At 47.1% G+C, this 21,325-nt stretch overlaps 1 protein-coding gene across 1 annotated transcript in view; it reads left to right on the top strand.

Moving 5' to 3' along the window:
* The first annotated feature begins 15,314 nt into the window (after positions 1 to 15,314).
* The window catches only part of nemy (cytochrome b561 family member no extended memory), a 162,127-nt gene continuing 156,116 nt past the window's right edge, over positions 15,315 to 21,325 (top strand). The window contains exon 1 of the mRNA XM_084594657.1: positions 15,315 to 15,508. Coding sequence (XP_084450783.1) covers positions 15,498 to 15,508 — 11 coding nt within the window. The 5' untranslated portion in view covers positions 15,315 to 15,497. The remainder of the gene's footprint in view (positions 15,509 to 21,325) is intronic.

Here is a 21,325-nt window from a genome sequence, read left to right as displayed (position 1 = left end):
AGGTCATCCATGACTGCTTAATGACTGACTATTGGCAAGTCTCCCAACCTCCGAGGACGTCCTGCTGTTGCTATACTCATGGCATTTTGACCGCTGCTCTGAGATGAGAACCATACTCGTGCTGCTTGCTCTGAAAGTGCTCCCTCATTGTGGCGCTCTCTATAGAAAGATTCATCTTAAATTTGGAAAACTCTTCAGCCAGATACCTATGCTTGTATCGGACATGGCGCCTTATATGAAAAAGCTTTATCAAGGTCTCTGGAGTCGGGTATCGAGATTGTGGGCGTTGATTCGAGCGATGACTGCCACCTTCTAAACAACGTCCTTGCTGAAGTCATGCGTGTCTCATGCTTTTGTGACACAAAACAATGCTGAAGAGCTCAAAGGAAATGTGGCAGAATTTTCACACTTTGTGCAAGTCAGTGAACATTGATGTAAGAATTCCTAACCACTGTAATCTTTCACTGGCAGCTGTGAGGCAACTTGCAACCTTTTGATATATAAATGAAATTTGTGAAACGGAATACTAATACAGTATTGACCATCCTACATAAGCTGGAGTTGGAGGACACCCTTGTGTGTGATGTTTATTCTTTGTTCATTCTACATCCCTGAGGTGTCTGCAGGGTGGACTAGTGGTGATGAAATTAACAAGTGACGTTGACAGCTTGCTGGACCTAAAGAGAAGCACGCTGAGCTCACCGCGATATTTGTGTTATCACAGGGCCACTGTAAAAGCAATGACAGTGATTTAGCAATAGCTAAGCGCAAGTTTAATGCGTGAAGCACATAAAACGTTTCAGGCTTAGCTAGGCCTGTTAGGCTTAACTAGGCTAAACCCCGTTAGGCTAAACCCCGGCCCTCAGTCACCAGTGGCTGCGGAACAACTGACCACGGCGGCGGTCAGACCTGTGACGCAGCAGGGGGTGCTAAGCCTGGCTCCGCTGGACAGGCCGCCATTGGAAACTGACCCTGGCAACGTTTAATGCTAGAACCCTAACTAGTGAAGCTAGTTTAGCAGTGCTGTTAGAGGAACTAGAGGGCATGAAATGGGATGTCATAGGGCTTAGTGAGGTTAGGAGGCCGAATGAGGCGTATACTGTACTGAAGGATGGGCATGTACTGTGTTATCGAGGTTTACCAGAGAGGCGACAACTAGGAGTAGGTTTCCTTGTCAATAAGTATATAGCGGGTAATATAGATGAATTCTATAGTATTAATGAGAGGGTTGCAGGCATCGCAATCACGCTTAATAAGCGGTATAAACTAAAGGTTGTACAGGCCTATGCACCTACATGTAGTTATGATGACCAGGCAGTTGAAAGCTTCTATGAAGATGTAGAATCGGCAATGCGAAAAGTAAAGACGCAGTATACTGTACTAATGGGCGACTTCAATGCCAAGGTAGGGAAAAAACAGGCAGGAGACAAGGCAGTAGGTGACTATGGCATTGGTTCTAGGAATAGCAGGGGGGAGTTACTAGTTGAGTTTGCAGAGCGCAATAACTTACGAATCATGAATACCTTCTTCAGCAAACGGAAGAACCGGAAATGGACATGGAAAGGTCCTAACGGAGAGACTAAAAATGAAATCGACTTCATAATGTGTTGAACCCCCGCAATTATGCAAGATGTAGAGGTAATCGGGAAAGTGCGATGCAGTGACCACAGGATGGTGAGGTCCCGAATTAGCCTAAATCTGAAGAAGGAACGCAACAGACTAGTAAGAAAGAAACCCATCAACAAATTAGCGGTGAGGGGGGGGGCAGAAGAGTTCAGGATCTCGCTACAGAATAGATATTCAGCTCTAACTGAGGATGGCGACATTACCCTAGAGGCAAGGAACAATAATTTCAGAGATATCATTACTGAGTGCGCGGTAGAAGTAGGCGGTAGGATAGCTAGAGAGGATACCGGTAAGCTGTCTAAGGAGACGAAAGAGTTGATTAAGAAACGCCAGAGTATGAAAGCTTCCAATCCAACAGACCAGATTGAATTGGCCGAGATATCAAAGCTAATCAATAAGCGCAAGGTGGCCGATATAAGGAAGTATAACATGGAGAAAATTGAGCATGCTGCAAAGAACGGGGGAAGCCTTAAAACGGTGAAGAAGAAATTGGGCATAAGCAAAAACCAGATGTATGCGATAAGGGACAAGGCGGGCAATGTCATCACTAATATGGAAAAGATAGTCAAAGTAGCCGAGGAGTTCTATACAGATCTCTACAGTAGCCAAAGTAGTCAGGACCGTAATGAGATTGGCGATAGGGAAAACCAGTCAGACGTTCCACCAGTGACGAAGGACGAGGTCAAGAAAGCACTAGAAACTATGAAAAGGGGAAAATCAGCTGGAGAGGATCAGATAACTACAGATTTGCTGAAGGACGGGGGGGATGTCGTGCTAGAAAAACGGGCCACCCTGTATACGCAGTGCCTGGTGTCATCGACGGTACCGGAACCATGGAAGAATGCAAACATTATCCTCATTCACAAGAAAGGGGGCTCTAAGGACCTTAAAAATTACAGACCAATCAGCTTACTGTCTGTTACGTATAAGGTATTTACTAAGGTAATCGCTAATAGAATCAGGACAACCTTAGACTACAATCAAGCAAAGGATCAAGCAGGGTTTCGGAAACGGTACTCTACCATCGATCACATCCATACCATCAATCAGGTGATAGAAAAATGCTCGGAATATAACCAGCCCTTATACATAGCATTCATTGATTACGAAAAAGCGTTTGACTCAGTTGAAACCTCGGCGGTGATGCAGGCATTGCGAAATCGGGGGGTAGACGAGCCGTACGTGAAAGTGCTGGAAGATATATATAGTGGCTGCACAGCAACCATAGTTCTGCATAAAGAAAGGTGTTAGGCAAGGAGACACAATCTCCCCAGTACTATTTACAGCTTGTTTAGAGGAAGTATTCAGAGACTTGGAATGGGGGCAGTTAGGGATAAGGGTAGATGGAGAATACCTGATGACATTGCCTTGCTAAGCAACTCGGGGGATGAACTGCAAATAATGATTGATGACTTAGACAGGAAAAGTAGAAAGGTAGGCTTGAAAATCAATATGCAAAAGACTAAGGTAATGTTCAACAGCCTCGGGAAGGAACAGCAGTTTACATTAGGTAGCGAAATACTGGAAGTAGTAGACGAATATGTCTACTTAGGACAGGTAGTAACCGCAGATCCGGACCATGAAAAGGAAATAACAAGAAGAATAAGATTGGGATGGAGCGCATTTGGCAAGCACTCGCAGATTATGACTAGCAGCTTACCGGTATCGCTCAAGAGGAAAGTATACAACAGTTGCATCTTGCCTGTACTCACCTATGGGGCTGAAACGTGGAGGCTAACCAAGAGAGTTCTACTTAAGTTGAGGACAACCCAGAGGGCTATGGAACGAAAAATGGTAGGGGTAACATTAAGAGATAGAAAGCGTGCAGAATGGGTCAGAGAAATAACTCAAGTTACCGACATTCTAGTAGAAATTAAGAAGAAGAAATGGACATGGGCAGGACATGTAATGCGAAGAGAGGATAACCGATGGTCGCTTAGGGTAACAAACTGGATTTCAAGGGAAGGAAAGCGTAGCAGGGGGCGGCAGAAAGTTAGGTGGGCGGATGAGATTAAGAAGTTCGCAGGGGTCAAGTGGATGCAGCTAGCACAGAACAGGGTGAAGTGGAGAAATATGGGAGAGGCCTTCGCCCTGCAGTGGGTATAATCAGGCTTATGATGATGATGATGATGAAACACTCAGTCAGGCTTAGAAAGATGTTACTCAATTGTGTTTTCAGACTTGCTTCCTAAACTGTGCCTGTTTGGGCCTAGCTATCTTTGTGACCTTTGTCACTCGTAGCAAGTCAGTATAACTGTATATGAAGGCTGTTGGTTGCTGCGGCCATGACAACACTGTTAAGCAGACGGAAACCAGAATCTGACGAAATGAATCGTGCTGGGTTGTAAGTACTTCTGCTCTAAAATGGGAGAATAATGTGTTGAGGAACGTATCTGGCTTCATGACATACCAATCCTACTACAAGATTCTGTTTTACCGTTGGTGTAGTTGATCTCAGTGTAAAGGCAGAAATATCCAGTAATTTCTCAAATTATGCGCCAATCTTCGTTCTTGCTATCAAAAGCAAAGTGGAAATGCGGGTGCTCAGCTCTGAATTTTGTCGCTGTAAAAACTATATAGTTCTTAAAAAAGTAGGGTCAGCAGCCTTCTGCCGTTCACACTTGAATAAGTGGTCTGCCTTAACACCTGCAGCCCCTAACCTGCTGAGCCCGCTGGTGTCTAGCATGAATATTGAGAGAGCTTTTTATGAGGCTCGACTCATGAACAGAAACCAATGGACGTAATTCTATGAAAACTTTTCAGAGAATGCATGTACAGCCTTGGTCAAAAGTCCTGAAGCCAAAGGATTTTTGTTTCAGCTGCAGATGCAGCTGTGACACATCATTAAAGGCCAAAGGGTCTCAAATGCTGGAAAATGGTTTCTTGTCACAGCAAGGATCTATCGCATAACATTTCGCGGCCCTTTACTCTTTAATTGTGCCATCACGAGTTCATTTTGCGACTGAGACGAAAATCTTTTGGCTTTAGGACTTCTGACCAAGGCTGTACATTTACAGAAACAAAATGAAGCAGGTCTTACATGAAGGAGATAAATTAGAAAGGCATTATTCCACCATCAATAACAGTGACTTGTGAATGTAAGCAGCTGAGTTGTTAATCTTGCATTTTTTTTTTGTTATTTGAGAAATTCAAAAGAATTGATCATAATAAATAATATTTACCCTATCCCCTTGTCTCACATTTTTCAATGTTTTACATGTGAATGTCTGTATTAGTGTTAGGTAAATGTTACTTTTTTTAATGATGGCAGCATCTTGTTTTGCAAGCACTGTTCTATGTGTGTCTGATTAAGTATTGAATACACGTTAATTAAATAGAGATACATTAAAATGAGGTCAATATAGCTTGGCATGACTTTTGACACACACAGGTGCCATTTATCTCTTTAAAGAAAGCTGAAAATTCTTCGATAGGAATTAATAATGAAAATGTATAGGCACCATAACTTGGTTGCATATTTTCTTGTTAAGGATGCTTACGTCATTACTGTTTACGGATCACCCCACTGTATTTGCCAACAACCAATGAGTAATTTATAATATTTTTTCTGACTTTTTCTGGTTTCAACAGCCGATTGGTGGCTTTAATGTCCAAGTTGCATGTAGGTTATGTGAGGGAGTTTTTTTAATTCCTCGTGCCACCTATATGTGACTTTGGCATCATCTCCATTGCTTGAAACCGAAACAAGTGAGAGAAGACATTCTGTATGAATTATTTAGTGGTAATAAGCAAATACGAGGTGTGATTCGAGCATATTAATGCATCACATGTCTATATCCCTTTAACCAAAAAAAAAAAAAGTTCTGTTCTATAACAAACATTAAAAAAAGTGCCATTTGCAGGAAATAACCTAAATCTCCAGTCCCTATTTATTGCTTACTTATGCTCCTTGTTGTCCTCTTCAGTGTGTCGAGTAATGGGACACCTCAACTTGCACGGGACAAAGTTTTAAGGTGAGCAGTAGGTTATATGCTAAATATGGAACACATCTTGAAATACTAATGATTACAGGGATGTTTGCATGAGTGTGCATTACTGCTAATTGTGGGGATATGCTGATTCATTGCCTTAAAGCTAGAAAAGAAAGCACTGCCCCATTAACATCAGTAATTCTCTAAATTTAAGATTTTTAATGAGCATCTGTGATTAGCAATGCATTATCCTGCTTTAATTTTTTAAGTTTTGTGCAGATGTGTGTTCTTTTTCTTGTCACATAAGTATTTCGTTTTCTTGCAGCCTATGCCAAATGCTTTGTATCCATTCAACATAAAAAAAATTGGCAGAGGCTTAGCTTGGTTAAGCCCGGTAGGTTGCGAAAGCATCCTTAGCAGTAGGCGGCATCGTAGTCATGCGCACCGCCGTCTCTCATGGACGGCGCAAGTCAGTTGGCCGCTTTATACAGCTGTATAATGTCACAACACCTGTGGCGCTCCTGGCGCGGAGAGATCGGGAGTTAGGCCGCCGTTCATGTGCACCGCCGTCTTTCACGGACGGCGCGAGTTGGTCGCCCAGCTTTGAGGCGTGACGTCACACAGAGGTCATGCGAAAGATCATTTCATGTGCACCGCCGTCGCACCGTAAAGGCTTGAAAGTGATAGTAGTATTGCTTTCGCAATAAAATTTGTTTTCAGTTTGTATGATATTTGGCTTAGCAAGCATGAATAATGGACATAACGAGCATTGAACTACTTTTCAAAGTGTGGCTATGTCTGCTGCACAGGATTTATACTTCTTTCTTTAGTTTTGACTAGCCAGATCTTGCTGTTCAGGTGTTGTTGCTGATGTAGAATATGACTGAAAAAGACCCACCATAGTGGCCGTGACTTAAATAAATAATTAAGTGAAGTATAATTTTTAGCTCTGTACTTAATAATACTATTGTATTCAGAATTTGCATTTCATTAGATTACTACATGTGCCATTATTACTGGAGAGCTTGTAATCCACGTCAGAGCAAATGCTTATACACTTTCTGATTGGGTGTGACGCAGAGGTAGTGAGATTCAGCATTCTTGTGACGATAACACTTCGGCATACTTTTATTGGCAGCTGCAGTAGCTATAGGCCGCACTGAGTGCTCATGTAATGCTTTAAGTACTGAGTCATTATTTTAAAAAAGTGCTTCTGGATGGAGCTGGAGAGTGTGGGTTATGCAATGATAACATAAGCAGTATTCTTACAAGGCATTGTGTGGCATGTTTGTCTTACATTTTGTCTGCTTGAGAAGAAATCTATGAAGCACAGAGTCACCATGAGAGGATTCCACTTGAATAAGATGTAGACGATTTTAGAAAAAAATTGTGGCTGTATTGTGTGCAGCAGAACAGCCGCTGAGGCATGTGACATGGCTTCTGCTGTGCAGTTGACCGTAGCAAAAATTCTGGTACATGTATCTGCCTAATATATGTCAAGTGTTTCAGAGAAGTCTGGTACTGATTTTTAAATTTAGGTGCAAAGCAATGCTGTTACTAGACACAAGAAGAAAGGTGAATCATGTTAAAGTTACTTGAAAAGATATTTATGGTCATATTTTATGCGACATATCTGTAGAGGTGGTCTTTGTGAGTATTAAAGTCAAATTTACAATTTATTTTGTCATTGCTGCTCGTAACTGATTAGAGCGACACCTCACCTCACGATCTTAACCGCCCCTCCCAATGCGCCCCATTGACTTAAACTGGGCTAGAGTTACTGTATATGCTACTTTGGTAGCATATACAGTAACTCTAAACTGGGCCATCTCTGTGCACCCTTCTTGGGGCCTGCCGAAGTGACGAGGGCGCGAGCGAGCGCAGTCGCGACATTTATCTTTTAGAGTGTAAGTTGGGCCCATTCCGAGTTTGCATCGTTATCGAAAGTGTCGCTATCTCCCCGACATCGAGTCATCTGATTGGTGGAAACGCCAGAACATGATGTTGCCACCTCTTTCGGTTGCGTAGTGGCAACACCTGGTACCGGGGTTTCGACCAATTAGATCAATCGAGGTCACGTGAGATAGCGACACTTCGATAACGACGCAAACTCGGAATTCGGGCCCTATACTACTCGGGATGTGGTTTAAATTTCGCTTCGTTGAAATGGAATGACTGGCCTGCTGTAGGTGTCCACCTTAGGGGCCCTAGTGTATGTGCGCACTGAAAAGAGACAGATACTGTGCCTTCCTTCACCAAAAACCAACTTAAACAAAAAAATTCTAAGGGGCGCTTAGAACCACTCCCTGTACGGCCACTGCACCTGCTGTCGTCATGGCCCACCCCCGTGACCTCGGAACCTTCTGCGGGGCCGACGGCTGGCTGGCCCATACGAACGCGTCAGCAAACACAACAGTTTGGATCCCAGACCTATGCTCGCGAATGTCATCTTCTGTTTGGGACCACGCAGGTGTGGTTTGAAACTCATGAAGATGTAGTAAGGTTGATGACCTGACATCTTGGAATGTCTGCAAGCAGAAGCTCCAGCCTCCATGAGCTGTTAAAAAAAAAACCTATTGGCCGCCCCTAGCCCCGTCGGGAAATCTAGAAGCGGCAACCTTTGTGGGGGAGGTTGCTCATCGGCGAAATGTTCCAGATCCTCCACCGCTGCAACCGGAAGGCCACACCGTTTCACGACGACACGACGCGCACCGCATTGATCCGCTGCCTCGGCGCCCTTGTTCGACGACACGAAACCAGTTAGTGCCACACCGCAGCCGTGACCGTACCCCGCGACGTTCCGGCGTCACCACAGCTGTAACCGCTGACCTGAACATTTCATTGGACGGAACCAATGAGTCAGCACTCACGGCTACCGGTACCGATTATTCTGTACTAAGTGGGCGCATTTACCGCCACTCTGAAAAAGATAACTACGCCGTGGATAGGACCGTAACTTCGTCCTGCCGGAGGCTACTTGATTACACTGACCAGTACTTGCAGGTCTAAGGTAATAAGAAGAAACGTATCTAGCAAACTTGGTCGTACTTGCCCAGTGTTCCCCGCGACGTAGTCCTTGGCATGGATTTCTTAGCAGAAAATGGAGCCGGTATTGACCAATTCAGTCCAGGTCAGCGACATTATCGACCGAGAACGCGATACGCAGTGCTTCAGAGCGACCAACAGCACTGTACAGCCTCGTCCACTTCTAGCTATAACACTGTCACTGCTTTTAAAGGGCATTGCGTCCGACACGTCAATACAGTAAAACTAAGTGGCTGGCCATGCGAATTGCCAGCTCCGTGTCCATCTGTGCTTGTCTCCGTGTCCATCTGTGCTTGTATCGATTTTCTTCGCGCCTGCATCGGACGCAATGTTGTTTTGATAGGAGTGACCTTGTTATAGCTAGAAGTGGATGACCCTGTACATTCTCTGATCACCCCACCATTCCGCCTGGTCCGGATTAACAGTAATGAGGGCCCGGTTCAAAGAAAATTAAGAGGGTCCTAAGCTCTAATTTTCACCATGGCAAACGAGGAAGATGACATTTTTTTTATCAAACCTCGAAGTGCACCTTTTTTTTTTTGTTGTTGTTGTTGTTTCAGCTCTCGGGGGGGGGGGGGGGGGGGGGGCTGAGACCGGTGGGCTCTGTTCATTTGAACCCTCGATCATCCGGATCTGCATTCCGCCCCGTTCCAGTGTGATGCCTTATGTCGCCGCGAAGCCACTGCGAAACTGAATGTGTGGAGAGCAAATAGATCCTGCTTTTCGAACGGAGTCTTGCTGTCGCCAGCGAAGTCGTCGCCTCGAAGACGATCTAGTGGTGTAGCAGATGTCATACTAACGAATTTTGGTGGTGAGCACCAGCATCTTAGCACTGGGACTGTAGTCGCTGACATTTGCGGTATCACAGACATTCGAAGCGCCCCTAGTCTTGTGACGGTGTCATCAATCGAGCCGGAGAGGCCTGCCACTGATTTACAGTCCGACATATTAACCTCGCGCTTTCTAAACTGCAGTTACAGTGAACTATCACTGTACCACAGCATTACCAAGCGAAAGACCTCCTCCAGCGCTATCTGGCGACCTTTTCTAATTCTTCGCGTGTTGGAAGAACCGATCTCGCCAAGCACTAGATCTGTTCGATTCACAACTGGTTCTCGGCACCAATTCTGAAAAAAGTTCCGCTGGCGCCAGTCAGGTGCCGGTGAGGTGCAGTTTCAGTTCTTTGGTTCAGGTGCAGTGCATCAGCAGCGCCACACATTACTGGTACGGCATTTTAAATCGAGCCAATTGCCGTCTGCTCGCTTGTTCCTGTTGGCCGTGAGCTGTAAGTTCTCGCGGTGCGGCTATTGTCGTGCATCGCGAGTTCATGGATACGACAACATCGTCGAAGTCATGTTTATGACATTTCTAGAGTCATCCGACAGTGAGGACGAGGAACCCGACGCCGTGCTTTCCTTCGCAGCAACAGAGTTATTATACATATCGTGGTTCAGACCGAGACCGATCGACTGGTTCGGACAAACAGCAACCGAGTTCCCGTACAACCGAAGCGCTGTTGCTAGATATTTCAGCTTTGAACTCGGGAAAATATTCAGGTTGTCACAAGAGGCCCTAGAGGAACTCGCCATTTTCACGGAAAATGACGCCGGATCGACGACGGGAAAAAAATGTCCCTATATAGTAAGTAGATCATCGATGTTTATAAGCATTTCATCGGCAGCGCGCGTCGTCTGCTAGCGCCGTCAACACGTGCACCACGTTTCTTCACCTCCTCTTCGGAGGGTGCCGTGGTTCTTTGCACCAGAGTGGTACACGACTGCACCAAAATCTATCGCGGACGGTAGTGCAGGGAGCGCTGTGAATCGAGCGCTTTGGTGCAGCGCACCGTGAACCGGTTCCGGCGGTGCAGAGAACCACGGCCCAATCGAACGCAGCAACTGCATTATTACAGATGACACCGTGCCCCGTCTTAGGCAGACATCTTACCGAGTGTCTCCGAGTGAACGCGCTGCTGTCACTCGCCAAGTAAAAGAGATGCTTCACGACGATGTTATCCAGCCCACGCGGAGTCCGGGGGTTGAACCTGTCGTCCTTGTAAAGAAAAATGGTGGTACGCTGAGGTTTTGCGTGGATAACCGCCCGCCAGCTGAACAAAATTGCAAAGAAGACTTCTACCCGCTGCCACGAATCGACGATGCTCTGGATAGCCTCTGCTCCGCGAAATATTTCTTTTCGATGGTCCTGGAATCCGGATACAGGCAAATGTAGATGAGAGGGACCGAGAGAAAGCGGCGTTTATTACTCCGGATGGGCTCTACGAGTTAAGGCTACGCCCTCTGGTCTGTGTTCTGCGCCGGCAACCTTTCAACAGTTTATGGACACAGTCTGAAGACCTCAAGTAGCAGACATCTCTCGCTTACCTTGGCAACGTTTTGGTCTTAGCCCCAATGTTTTGAGGAGCACTTTCGGCGCCTCGAAATAGTTTTGCAGGCCTAACATCCCCTGGGCCTTTACCTTAAAGAACGAGAAGTACAATTTCGCTTACACCGAGCTCAAGTTCCTGGGGCACGTCGTAAATCACGCTGGTGTCCTGCCAGGTCCCAAGAAAACGACAGCTATTGCCAACTTCCTTCCGCCCCGAGACCATGCAGAAGGCCGTTCGACGATTTCTTCTGATGCACTTACTACCGGCGCTTCGTCAAAGATTTCGCTCAACTCGCCGAGCCCCTGATGCGTATGGCGAAAACAGTTAAGCGTTTAACCGTGGGAAGAACTGCAAGTTCGAGCATTCCAAGAGCTTCAACGCCGCCACAAGCACTTCCCATTCTGGCTCACTTCGACAAAAATGCCGACGCGGCGCTTCACACCGATGCAAGCAACGTAGGCTTAAGCGCCGTCTATAGTCCAGATACAAGGCGGCCAGGAACGTGCCATCGCTTCCGCTAGTCGTCTGCCTAAAGTTGAATCGAACTATTCTGCCGCAGAAAACGATTGTCTAGCCATTGTGTGGGCAACGTCGAAATTCCGGCCATATCTTTATTGGAAACATTTCAGTGTAGTTACTGACCGCCATGCCCTATGTTGGCTCGTGAACCTCAAGGACCCGTCAGCCCGCCTTGTAAGATGGCGTTTGCGACTACAGGAGTTCGACATAACTGTCACGTACAAGTCTGTTCGCCAGCACTCGGACGCCGATTGCCTCTCGCGTTCCCTGTAGATCCCCCACCGATTATATTCCTCATGACCTCCTCGCTGAACGATTATATTCCTCGCTGAACGACAATCTGCAGACCCCGAACTTCGCCACATTATGCACCATCTAAACGGTGCATGTACAACTGTCTCAGAAGCTGTCAAGCGTGTTCTACCATATTGTTATGTGTGCGCGATGGTCTCCTGGTGAAGAAAATCTTTTCCGCCTTCCAATACGCCGTAATTGCTGTACCTTTTAGGTGATGAAATTTTACAAGCTTGCCAGGATAAACGAAAATCAGGACATTTGGGAGTCACTCGAACACTTGAAAAAATCCAGGAAAAGTACTTTAAAAAATTGGCTAAACTAGATGATGACCTGCTTAAACAAGGATCCCTACGCTCTTGCTCTCCTAGCACGAACTTCGTCCGAGATTGCAGTCCCGAAAGCTGAATGTCCACCCCTTATTCAATGTTGCCGGCGCAGCTGCTGCTGATGCCAGGCTTTCGTGGCGCGCAACACCTCCGTCTTGATACGCCACCTGTGGACTCCTCCTCCTCCAGATCATGCAGTATAAGTTAGTCGTTTAGTTAACCATTTCACTACAATTACCGTGATACGTCATTCTTTATTAGACGTTTAGTTTAGCGCTACCGCTGACCGCCACCACCTATATACCGCGCGAGCGTCAGTACGCATGCGCCGGTCACCCTGATGGCGATAGATGACGCCACGTTGGCTGATACGGCACGCAGCGGCCAATCAGGGTTTGCGCGGTAGCGGTGGAAAGTAGCGGGTAGCGTGAGACTAAATGTCTCTATTGAAAGCCCCCAAACACCGCCGGGTGAAAAGAGGTCTTCCCTGAAACATTGGTTCCATAAATCCCCGATTTGTCTGAAATGGTTTGAATCAATTTAATGGGGAGCAAAATGTACAGCTTGAATTAAGAAAAGCATGAACTTCTTTGACTTCAGCACATATTGCATGTATTTAGTTACCAGAGTGTCAAACGAAAACCTTCTCAGGTTTTAAGAGAAGTGTTAATTTTTTATATAGATTCGCAGGTCAACACTTGAGTACAGGTGCAGACATAACTAAACGGAGCACGCTTTTCCGTTCAAATTAAAATTACGCCTTCTGCACCGGAGACAAGAAAACTGTTCGTCCAAGTGAAAGGGCACTGGCGTCTACTACCGGTTCGCAAATTCGCATATGTATCACGACTGCCAGTTTCAACTGTGCAACGAGGGAAAACTTTGAGAAGCAAACAGCGTGCTCCGTTCACTTTTGTCCGCAGGGGTACATATAGGTCTATACGCTGCTAAGAAGGGCTATAAAAATCCAATGATTGACGTCTCTGCATATATAGTAAACTTGAAGATTTTTTTTCCTCGTGTTCCTAAATGTCGTTAGTACATGCGTTCATCGAGTGGAGACTTCTGCCTCGGTCACAGCCCTGAAAATACCACCCGGCGTCAGGGAATTTAACAGGCTGTCATATTATATATTTAATGCATTTCTTGCTATATTGAATTAATTGTTAACTGTCAACAAACTAGTAACCTTTGCTATTATAGTTTTCGCTGTTAGAGGTCGTGGGGACAACTTACTCTGTTCCTCTTACACAACCAGCAGAAGGCGTGTTGTTGGAACTTCGCCGCATATCTCGCCGGCTATTTTAGTCGCAGGTTTAATGTCATGGGGACAGGGCTTAAATATTACTCCTTCGAAGGGGGCTATCTAGTGATTCGAGCACAGGTGGAGAAAGAAAAAGGAAGGGAGAAAGATTGGCTAATGGCCTGTTTTGTGCAGTTTTATAAAAAGCGAGAAATATTTTTATACATTTTTTTGCTCAATTTATGACTCACTTTTATACAAAGGGCGGAGAAATCATTTTAAAGGTGTTTTTTTTTTTGCTCAGTTCATCACACACAACTGGAACAAGCGATCCGTGCATGACGGTTGCTGATGTAAAACATCTTACAGTCATACGAAACGTCGACAATTATAATGTACGCTATATTTTCCTGAAACCACTATTTTGCATTTTGGTCGGACTAGAGATAAGTATTTACCGCACCAGTATGATAGTGAACAAACAGCCTAGAGAGAATTGCTTGGATATAGAATGAAAGTTAAAAAAAAAAAAAAACGAAATGCGACAATTAGATGACTTATCTAGCCCGGGAGGTGTGAAAGAAAAAAAGAATAAAGATTCAACACTGCTTAGAGTCATTTTGTAGATTTTTGGAAGCTAGCAGTCTTCTTCAGCCGTGAAGATAGCGGAGTGGAGATTTTGCTTTATGTTTCCGACTGTGGCTGCGTCGCCTAGGAGCTGAGCTTTTGACTTACTCGTGTTTTGAGGGCACAGTTTCTCACTTTTCTTGCAGCCTGTGCGTCGTTATGCCGACTTTTTGCTTTTCCGTCTAGCATTCTGAAAATCATGGAATGGTACTTACGGAAAATCACGCGGAAATTTTCGAAACAATAGAGAAGAAATTGTCTGACCACCACTGACAACGAGAAGAAAAATTGTTGCCTGTTTTGGGGATTCATGCCGCTCCTACATCATAGCAAGGGAAGAGTGAGGGAGAGGGGTCCTGAGCCCCCGAGACGTACCCCATGAATAGAGCATCACAAAGGACAGGGACACGATACAGGTAACGAGCGCGAATATTCAACTGGTTATTCGTTTTTCTGCTCAATATATGTATGCACATGACAGAACAAATGCACAAAGGGTAAGAAACATGGACCAGAAACGCCTATATAACCACTTCCTATCGCGGTGCTAAGACAACTCAATCTCACTCTGTGTCAACAACACTATCGATGGTTCACTAAAGCATTCCGTAGGATCGGCTTCTTCTTTTTTCCTTTTTTTTTGTCAGTTTTGTGTTACAGTGCGCTGGTAAATTAATATGGAAAACCAACTAGCCACCTTTTTGCAGCATTACATATATACCAAGCCTCGCAGTGGCCCACTAACGCGAGTGTTACTGGTAGCGAGTGTTGCTGGTATCGTAGGTGCAACATTTCTCAGTCTTATTTTTATTCCCACATTCCAGGATGCGTTTCTCAGCATGCCAAAAACGCGAAACTGCTCGTGCTGAACGGCTCCTCGCGCGCGTCGAAACGCGTCCGAACTTTCTAGCGCGGTGTGTAGATGGCGCGGCGTAGCCAAGAACGCACTGCTGGGAAATAATGCTTTCCCCGCGGCGACTCCACGCAGTTCATTCTTCGGTTACACTGGCTATGCGCTGGTTTACGGAAGAAACGTCGCCCCTTCTGTAAGGTCCTTAGACCTGCCGGACGAGTTTTAAATCTTTACTTGAGCGCGCGCGGCATTTTTTTTTTTTTTTTTTTTTCTGATTTTCTTGCTCTCCCGGTCCCTCTCCATCGGCGGCGCAATTTGCCGCCGACGTTCAGCGCCGGGCCCCCATCGGGAAGTCGGCCAATCGCCGGCTGCGGCTAGGGTCACGTGACAACTCCCTTGCACGCTTTTGCTTCGCTTTGCTTGAACGAAGCGTGAGCGCGCTTCGGCGGCGGCTGGAAAGCGTGCTGGACGCGAGAGACTTGGGAAAAAGTTCGGCGGTGTTGTCTGTGGCAGTCGTGCGCGCGCGGATAACGGTGTCTTCCTCCCCGACGCATACCAGCGCCGTCGACGACGACATCCCGGTGACTGCCCCCATTCTGTCGGATTTTCTACACTACTCGGACTTCCGCGCCAACGGTGGAGCATGGCATCCAAGTGAGTTGCGAGAGTTTCAGCAACATGTGCATGCCCGCGCGCGCGCGCGCTGTTCGAGGCAATCGTGTCGCAGCCGGCGTGGTGCTCTTCGTTGTACGGCGACCGATCGCGTCAAAGAGGAGCTGATTGAGTCTGCGTGCGACGTACGGTTCGGCAACGTCTTAATCGATGTAATACCGATGTAATACCTGCCGGAATTGCATGTTTTGACAAGCAAACTTATAATTTCATTCCTCGAATACTGCAGAAGTAATTTTCAGTTGAGTTTACCGTTCAACAGCGCCGGCTAAATGGGTATATCCTGCACTGGACACCCACCCACTGGTAACTACCACTCACTGTGCTTTATATTGAGAGTCATGCCATAGGATGAGGCGAAAGAAAAATAGTGGTTTAAATTGGCGGCGTTTGACCGGATCTCACCATAGGAAGGTGCGCTTTGCGGGGAAGCAGGGCTTCTGAAACTCGTGCGTTATCAAAGCAACCTCCACACGGCGTTGCGCTTCCACTCTTCCTCGGATCAGTGAAAATGGACATTACTAGTTGCGGGTGCAGTTGCTGTCCGCATTTTTTTTTTTTTTTTTTGCTTTTCTTGTAACAAAAAGACCAAACGTAATTTCTGCTGCAGCGTTTTTTCCTCAGGTGGCGATGTAGGGAGGTCTCGGCTTGGGCATTGTTGCGACAAAATACTGAGAATTTCTTCGTTTGATAGCCCCGTGTATGACATACTTAGTCATGTGTTTGGAATTGAAGTAATTTCTGAAAAATGGGCTTTCATACTAGGACTCTTCACATGACAATTTCGTGGTGTGTCCAGCATTACACGTTTCCAGTCCGTCTTGTAGGAGCTATATGTGAAGGGACTTTTGGGATGTGACTTTCGCACTGTACTCTACGTTAACACGCCCTGTAATTTCTGTTACTCTTTTTGGTGCGTGAAACATTAATTGTGTATTTTTTTTTTTTCAACGCGGCCGACATGTGGTTCGCGTTGGGTTATGGTGTACGGTATATTGTAGTATATGGTTTCAATGCCGCATGGTGTCATGTATACCATGCCAGTGATGTAACGGTTTGGTCGGCTAATTGTCTCCGGCTTCTAAGTACTTAATTACATAATTTATACGTAATACTAACAGGTAACATCGCGGTATCGTAATTTATGCGGGAATATGTTTCAATCGTCGTGGCGTCTTGTAGCTATTTCGATGGTGCAAATCTGACCACCCGTTTATTCCATCTCGCAGAGGGAGCTTCCAAAAAGAGTATAATTAAGTGTGCGGTTGATACCTGCAGCTCGTAGATAGCAGTCGCTGCATTGCTTCTCTGCTTTTCGAAGAGGAGTACATATACCGTCAAATGTTCGTGCTTCAAAACGCGCGATATAGGGAGCTTGCATGAAGCGATGTATGCTGGGTGATCCGCCATGATGTTGTCGCTTGCAGCAGACGACGCAGCACGTCACTCACACTAGCCTCGTCTGCATGGTACCGTAGTGCGCGCAGACGATGCTGGCGCGATCAAACAGGCCGACTGCGGGTTCTTCACAATTCCAAAAATACGTATGCACGAATGCAGGAAGGCAAAGGATCCCTCTAGCGTCGCCGACACGAATGGCTCGCACGGGCCAACACACGGAGATCGACGCCAATCCGGGAAAGTATCAAACTACTCGCCAGAGTCATGAATGTCGGCGATGTTGACGGGCGGCCACAGGTCCAGACGCATACTATAGCCAGTCGTCTGCGCCTGGCGTGAACAGCCTCGCCTCACTGCTTTGCCTTTCTTCCTAGCGCGCCCGATTTTTCGGGCAGAGCGTCGTCGCGTACGTTCCTCACTGATATCTTGCAAGATCTTGCACGCACGTAAGAACAGCGCACGAAAAGCCGCTTGTTTGCTCGGTGGACCGTCGAAAATGACAAGGCACTCGCTCCATTCAGCCTGGCTGCGCTTCCCGCCGTCTGCTGCCAGCGACATCATCATGGCGGATTACCCAACATGCATCGCTTCATGCAAGCTCCTTATAAGCATACTCAGCAACCTGGCAAAGGGTTGCCAGCTTTTCTTTCGCTCTGTCGACGAGCTGGCTGAGAAGATGCGTTGTTAGTCAGAACTGTGGTAAACTCAAGCATTTGTCGTTTCTGAAATTTCTCGCTTATATAGACAGTTGAACGAACGAAAGAGTTGTCGAGTGATAATTAAAGTGTACCGTTCATTTCCTTTTTTTTTGCGATAGGTAATCAATAATAGACCGGTCAACTCGTACGTTTTCACTCTCAACAAGCGAAATTCGCCAACCTTTCAACCTAACTCTGCGATGTTTGCAACTGCTCTAATGTTCGTCAAATGAACATCTGTGACGCACATTATTTACGGGGATGTAAAAATCGGTAACGCGTTCTCATGAATTTGCTCTCAGAGGTCTTTTGTCTCATTCAAAGATAATCCGCTGAGATTGTTCACTTGCTAGCAGTTATTGTACAAACATCAACAAATGCAACCGTCCACAGGAGGACGTTCTGTCGCCTGTCGCTTGATACAGATGCCGTCCGATATTCGCATCGTTTGGCCAATGATGCTCATGGCGCCCACCAGCGGATAACCAAGCACTTCTTTTGGCGCCTGAATGCGCGTCTTATCGCCCAAGAGGATAGTACAGTGTTTACGTGCGACTATATAGGCGGTGCACGAGTTAAGCGCGGAATAGTTGCGACTTTCGGTGTCTGGGCCATCATGCGCTTCCTAAAAAGCGCCTTTCAGGTGCTTTGCTGGTGACTGAATGCATCATATCGTCACCGCTAATATGATATATATGTATACGTCAAACGCATGACATTCATTTTATGATGTTCAAGTCGCACGTATCGATGTGGAGTCGTAGGACGTTTAATGCAGATAATGTTATCCTGATTGGGCAGCTTCACCTTCTGCGAACCCATTTTCTCATAATACCAAAGAACGGGGAGCACGGCACCCTGCCAGCAACTCTGTGCGAGCCTGATCCCGCTGTCGATGCAGCACCGAGAAGAGAGAGAGGGGCTAGGAATTCTCTTAAATGTTACTCGTCGTCCGATAGGTCACGTGACCTTAGGTCGCGCCCTCCTCCTAATGTTCGTGGTGTAATGACCAGGCACGACGACACGCGTACACCTCGGCAATCAGCCGACCACCCCGTCTGCTGGGCAATGGCAGCTTTTACCTCGCTCTCCTCTAATTGCCAAGGTAAAGACAGTCCCGAGAGAGACACGTCGGCTAGCATCGGCGGGGGCTGTGCACGTGTCCCGCGATCTTTTTCGTCTTGCTATCGGCCCGCGTGGCGTCTTCAGTCGGACCATTGACTGCTCTGATTTCGGGTTGCCGGTCGGAACAACTGTCTCTGCGAACAATGCGGGCGGCGACCTCTGATGGCGGCGTCCTTCTTCGCCGTGGCCCGCCTCCCTTGGATGCTGCTGCTGCCGCATAGTCAGCGAAACACGCGGATGTGAATCACCCCTTTGAGAAATTTACAATGGGCTGGCAGCGCGACCGGGCGAGGCCTTGGGCAACCGAGACCGCGGTCGCTTCCGGAGTTTAGGGTTGCGGGCCTGGCTTCTTGGCTTTGAACGAAGTTGAGGATCGGCGTGACAATGGACCGAATCCATCACCGACCGGCGAGCTGGAAGTATAGTTTGTGCTCTGGCACGCCGAGGAATGGAAGGGGGGTGCCCGTGAAACGTTATGGCCTTCTACGACCGCCTCGGGGTCAGTCTGTATGTCTATCCTTTCGCTGCGCCTTCCTTAAACGTCATCTCAACGGTGCGCATACGCCTCAGTGAAAAAGCTAGGCTCAATGGTGTGCCCTGCGGATAGCGCGCAGTGTGTTACCGGTTTGTTTTACGTGCACGTTCTGTTGAGTTTTCCGCGTGCCATAAAACCACAGCATGTCCCCCCCCCCCCTTCCCTCTCCCTATGAGCACTCAAAGTTCTCGCTGCTTGTATGAGTTTCGTATGTCATCTTGCAATCACTTTGCAGTGCTTCAAATTAAGGGACACATTTTGTGATCATGATGGGAACGCTTCCAAAATTTAAATGTGTTGGAAATATTCACTGTTGCATCTGGGTGAAAAAAAAAATGTAAACGAGATAAATTCACGGCGTTTTTACGCAGATTCATGCTGTCAGAAGAGAACGTATGCTGACAGCGTGCACGCAGACTGAAGCCAAGCGTATGTGACCCCATAACACGGTGGTCCAAGCCTTCAAATATGGCTACAGCTCCGTGAATCCATTCTCGCACAAGCCGACTATGTGGTGTCGCGGAACTGTGGCGTTCGTTCGAAAAATGTTTTAGCTGCAGGGTCTCAGGAACACGAATAGAGTACATCGCTGACAGGCGTCTGTCAGTTGCTTGTTACGTCTTTTACTTCTTTTCATTCTAGTTTATATATTGGGACCTTTCGACTCTTTATCCCTCCCGTGGCGAATCCTCATGTTGCCATGAAGATGATGTACGACGCTCGCTGATTTCTCAGGCGTTTTGTGAAGAGGCGCCTCCAGCTGACTCTGCATGGTCCGCATGCTGTTATGTCCCATGCCTTCAGACGTATACGTCCTCCTCGGTCAGCGGGGTTCCAGTTTCCTTCGTTTTGTCTGCAAAAGAGTTGGGGCGGCGGAGTGGGGGTGTCACGTCCACGATTGAGTGTAAAACGACTCCGACGCGCTCCGCTTGAGTGATGAAGCCAAGCGATGTGTGACGGTGACGCTCGATTGGACATCAAGGTCTCGTGCGCAGACGCTGCTTGAAGAACACACATGCGACGTGTCACCATGCAGGGCGCAAGTCGCACCGCGCGGCTACATGTGGGTGCTTAACCTTGAAGTCGCCTTTTGGTGTTCTCGCGCGCACGCGCGCGCGCGCGCACACACACACACACACACACACACACACACACACACACACACACACACACACACACACACACACACACACACACACACACACACACACACACACACACACACACACACACACACACACACACACACACACACACACACACACACACACACACACACCCCGCCGGGGTGGCGCAGTGGTTACGGCGCTCGACTACTGTTCCCAAGGACGCGGGATCGAATCCCGGCCTCGGCGGCAGCTTTTCGATGGAGGCGAAAAGCAAGGCGCCCGTGTGCTGTGCGATGTCAGTGCACGTTAAAGAACCCCAGGTGGTCGAAATTTCCGGAGTCCTCCACTACGGCGTCTCTCATAGCCTAAGTTGCTTTGGGACGTTAAACCCCACAAACCAACCAACCAACACACACACACACACACACACACACACACACACACACACACACACACACACACACACACACACACACACTGTAACAAGTACAATAAGCACGGGGCAGATGCACATGCCAAAAGACGCTGTACCCCGTCAAGATGGCTGCATACCACACCACACTCGGCAATGAGAAAGTTATAACGTACGCCAGCCGGTCTCTTTCAAAGCAGAGGCAAATTACTGCTCCACAAGCAGAGCGAGCTGCTGCAGCATGCGCGACCAGCAAGTTCCGACCTCATCTTGTAGCTGCTCTTTCAGAGCTGCGAGACATATGCTTCAAGACATATGGCCTGTGTCGTCACGATCTGTCGGGCCAATCAGGAGTCCGTATGAGATGTCCGTATGAGTGCTTTCGCAATAAAAGTTTAGGGCTACAGTCCTTCAGATAGTCTTTTCTTCCTTTCCTTTTGTTATTACGTCATCTTCTACACACGGAATCAGTTCTTCTGCACCTCTTGTTGGGCATGGTATGACATCTTGACGCGCTTT

This window comes from Amblyomma maculatum, chromosome 2 (genome assembly GCF_055883805.1).
Source record: "Amblyomma maculatum isolate TAMU_Amacu chromosome 2, ASM5588380v1, whole genome shotgun sequence".
Lineage (NCBI taxonomy): Eukaryota > Metazoa > Arthropoda > Arachnida > Ixodida > Ixodidae > Amblyomma > Amblyomma maculatum.
Note: the sequence above shows the minus strand (reverse complement) of the source record. Positions and strands in the feature narration are given on the sequence as shown.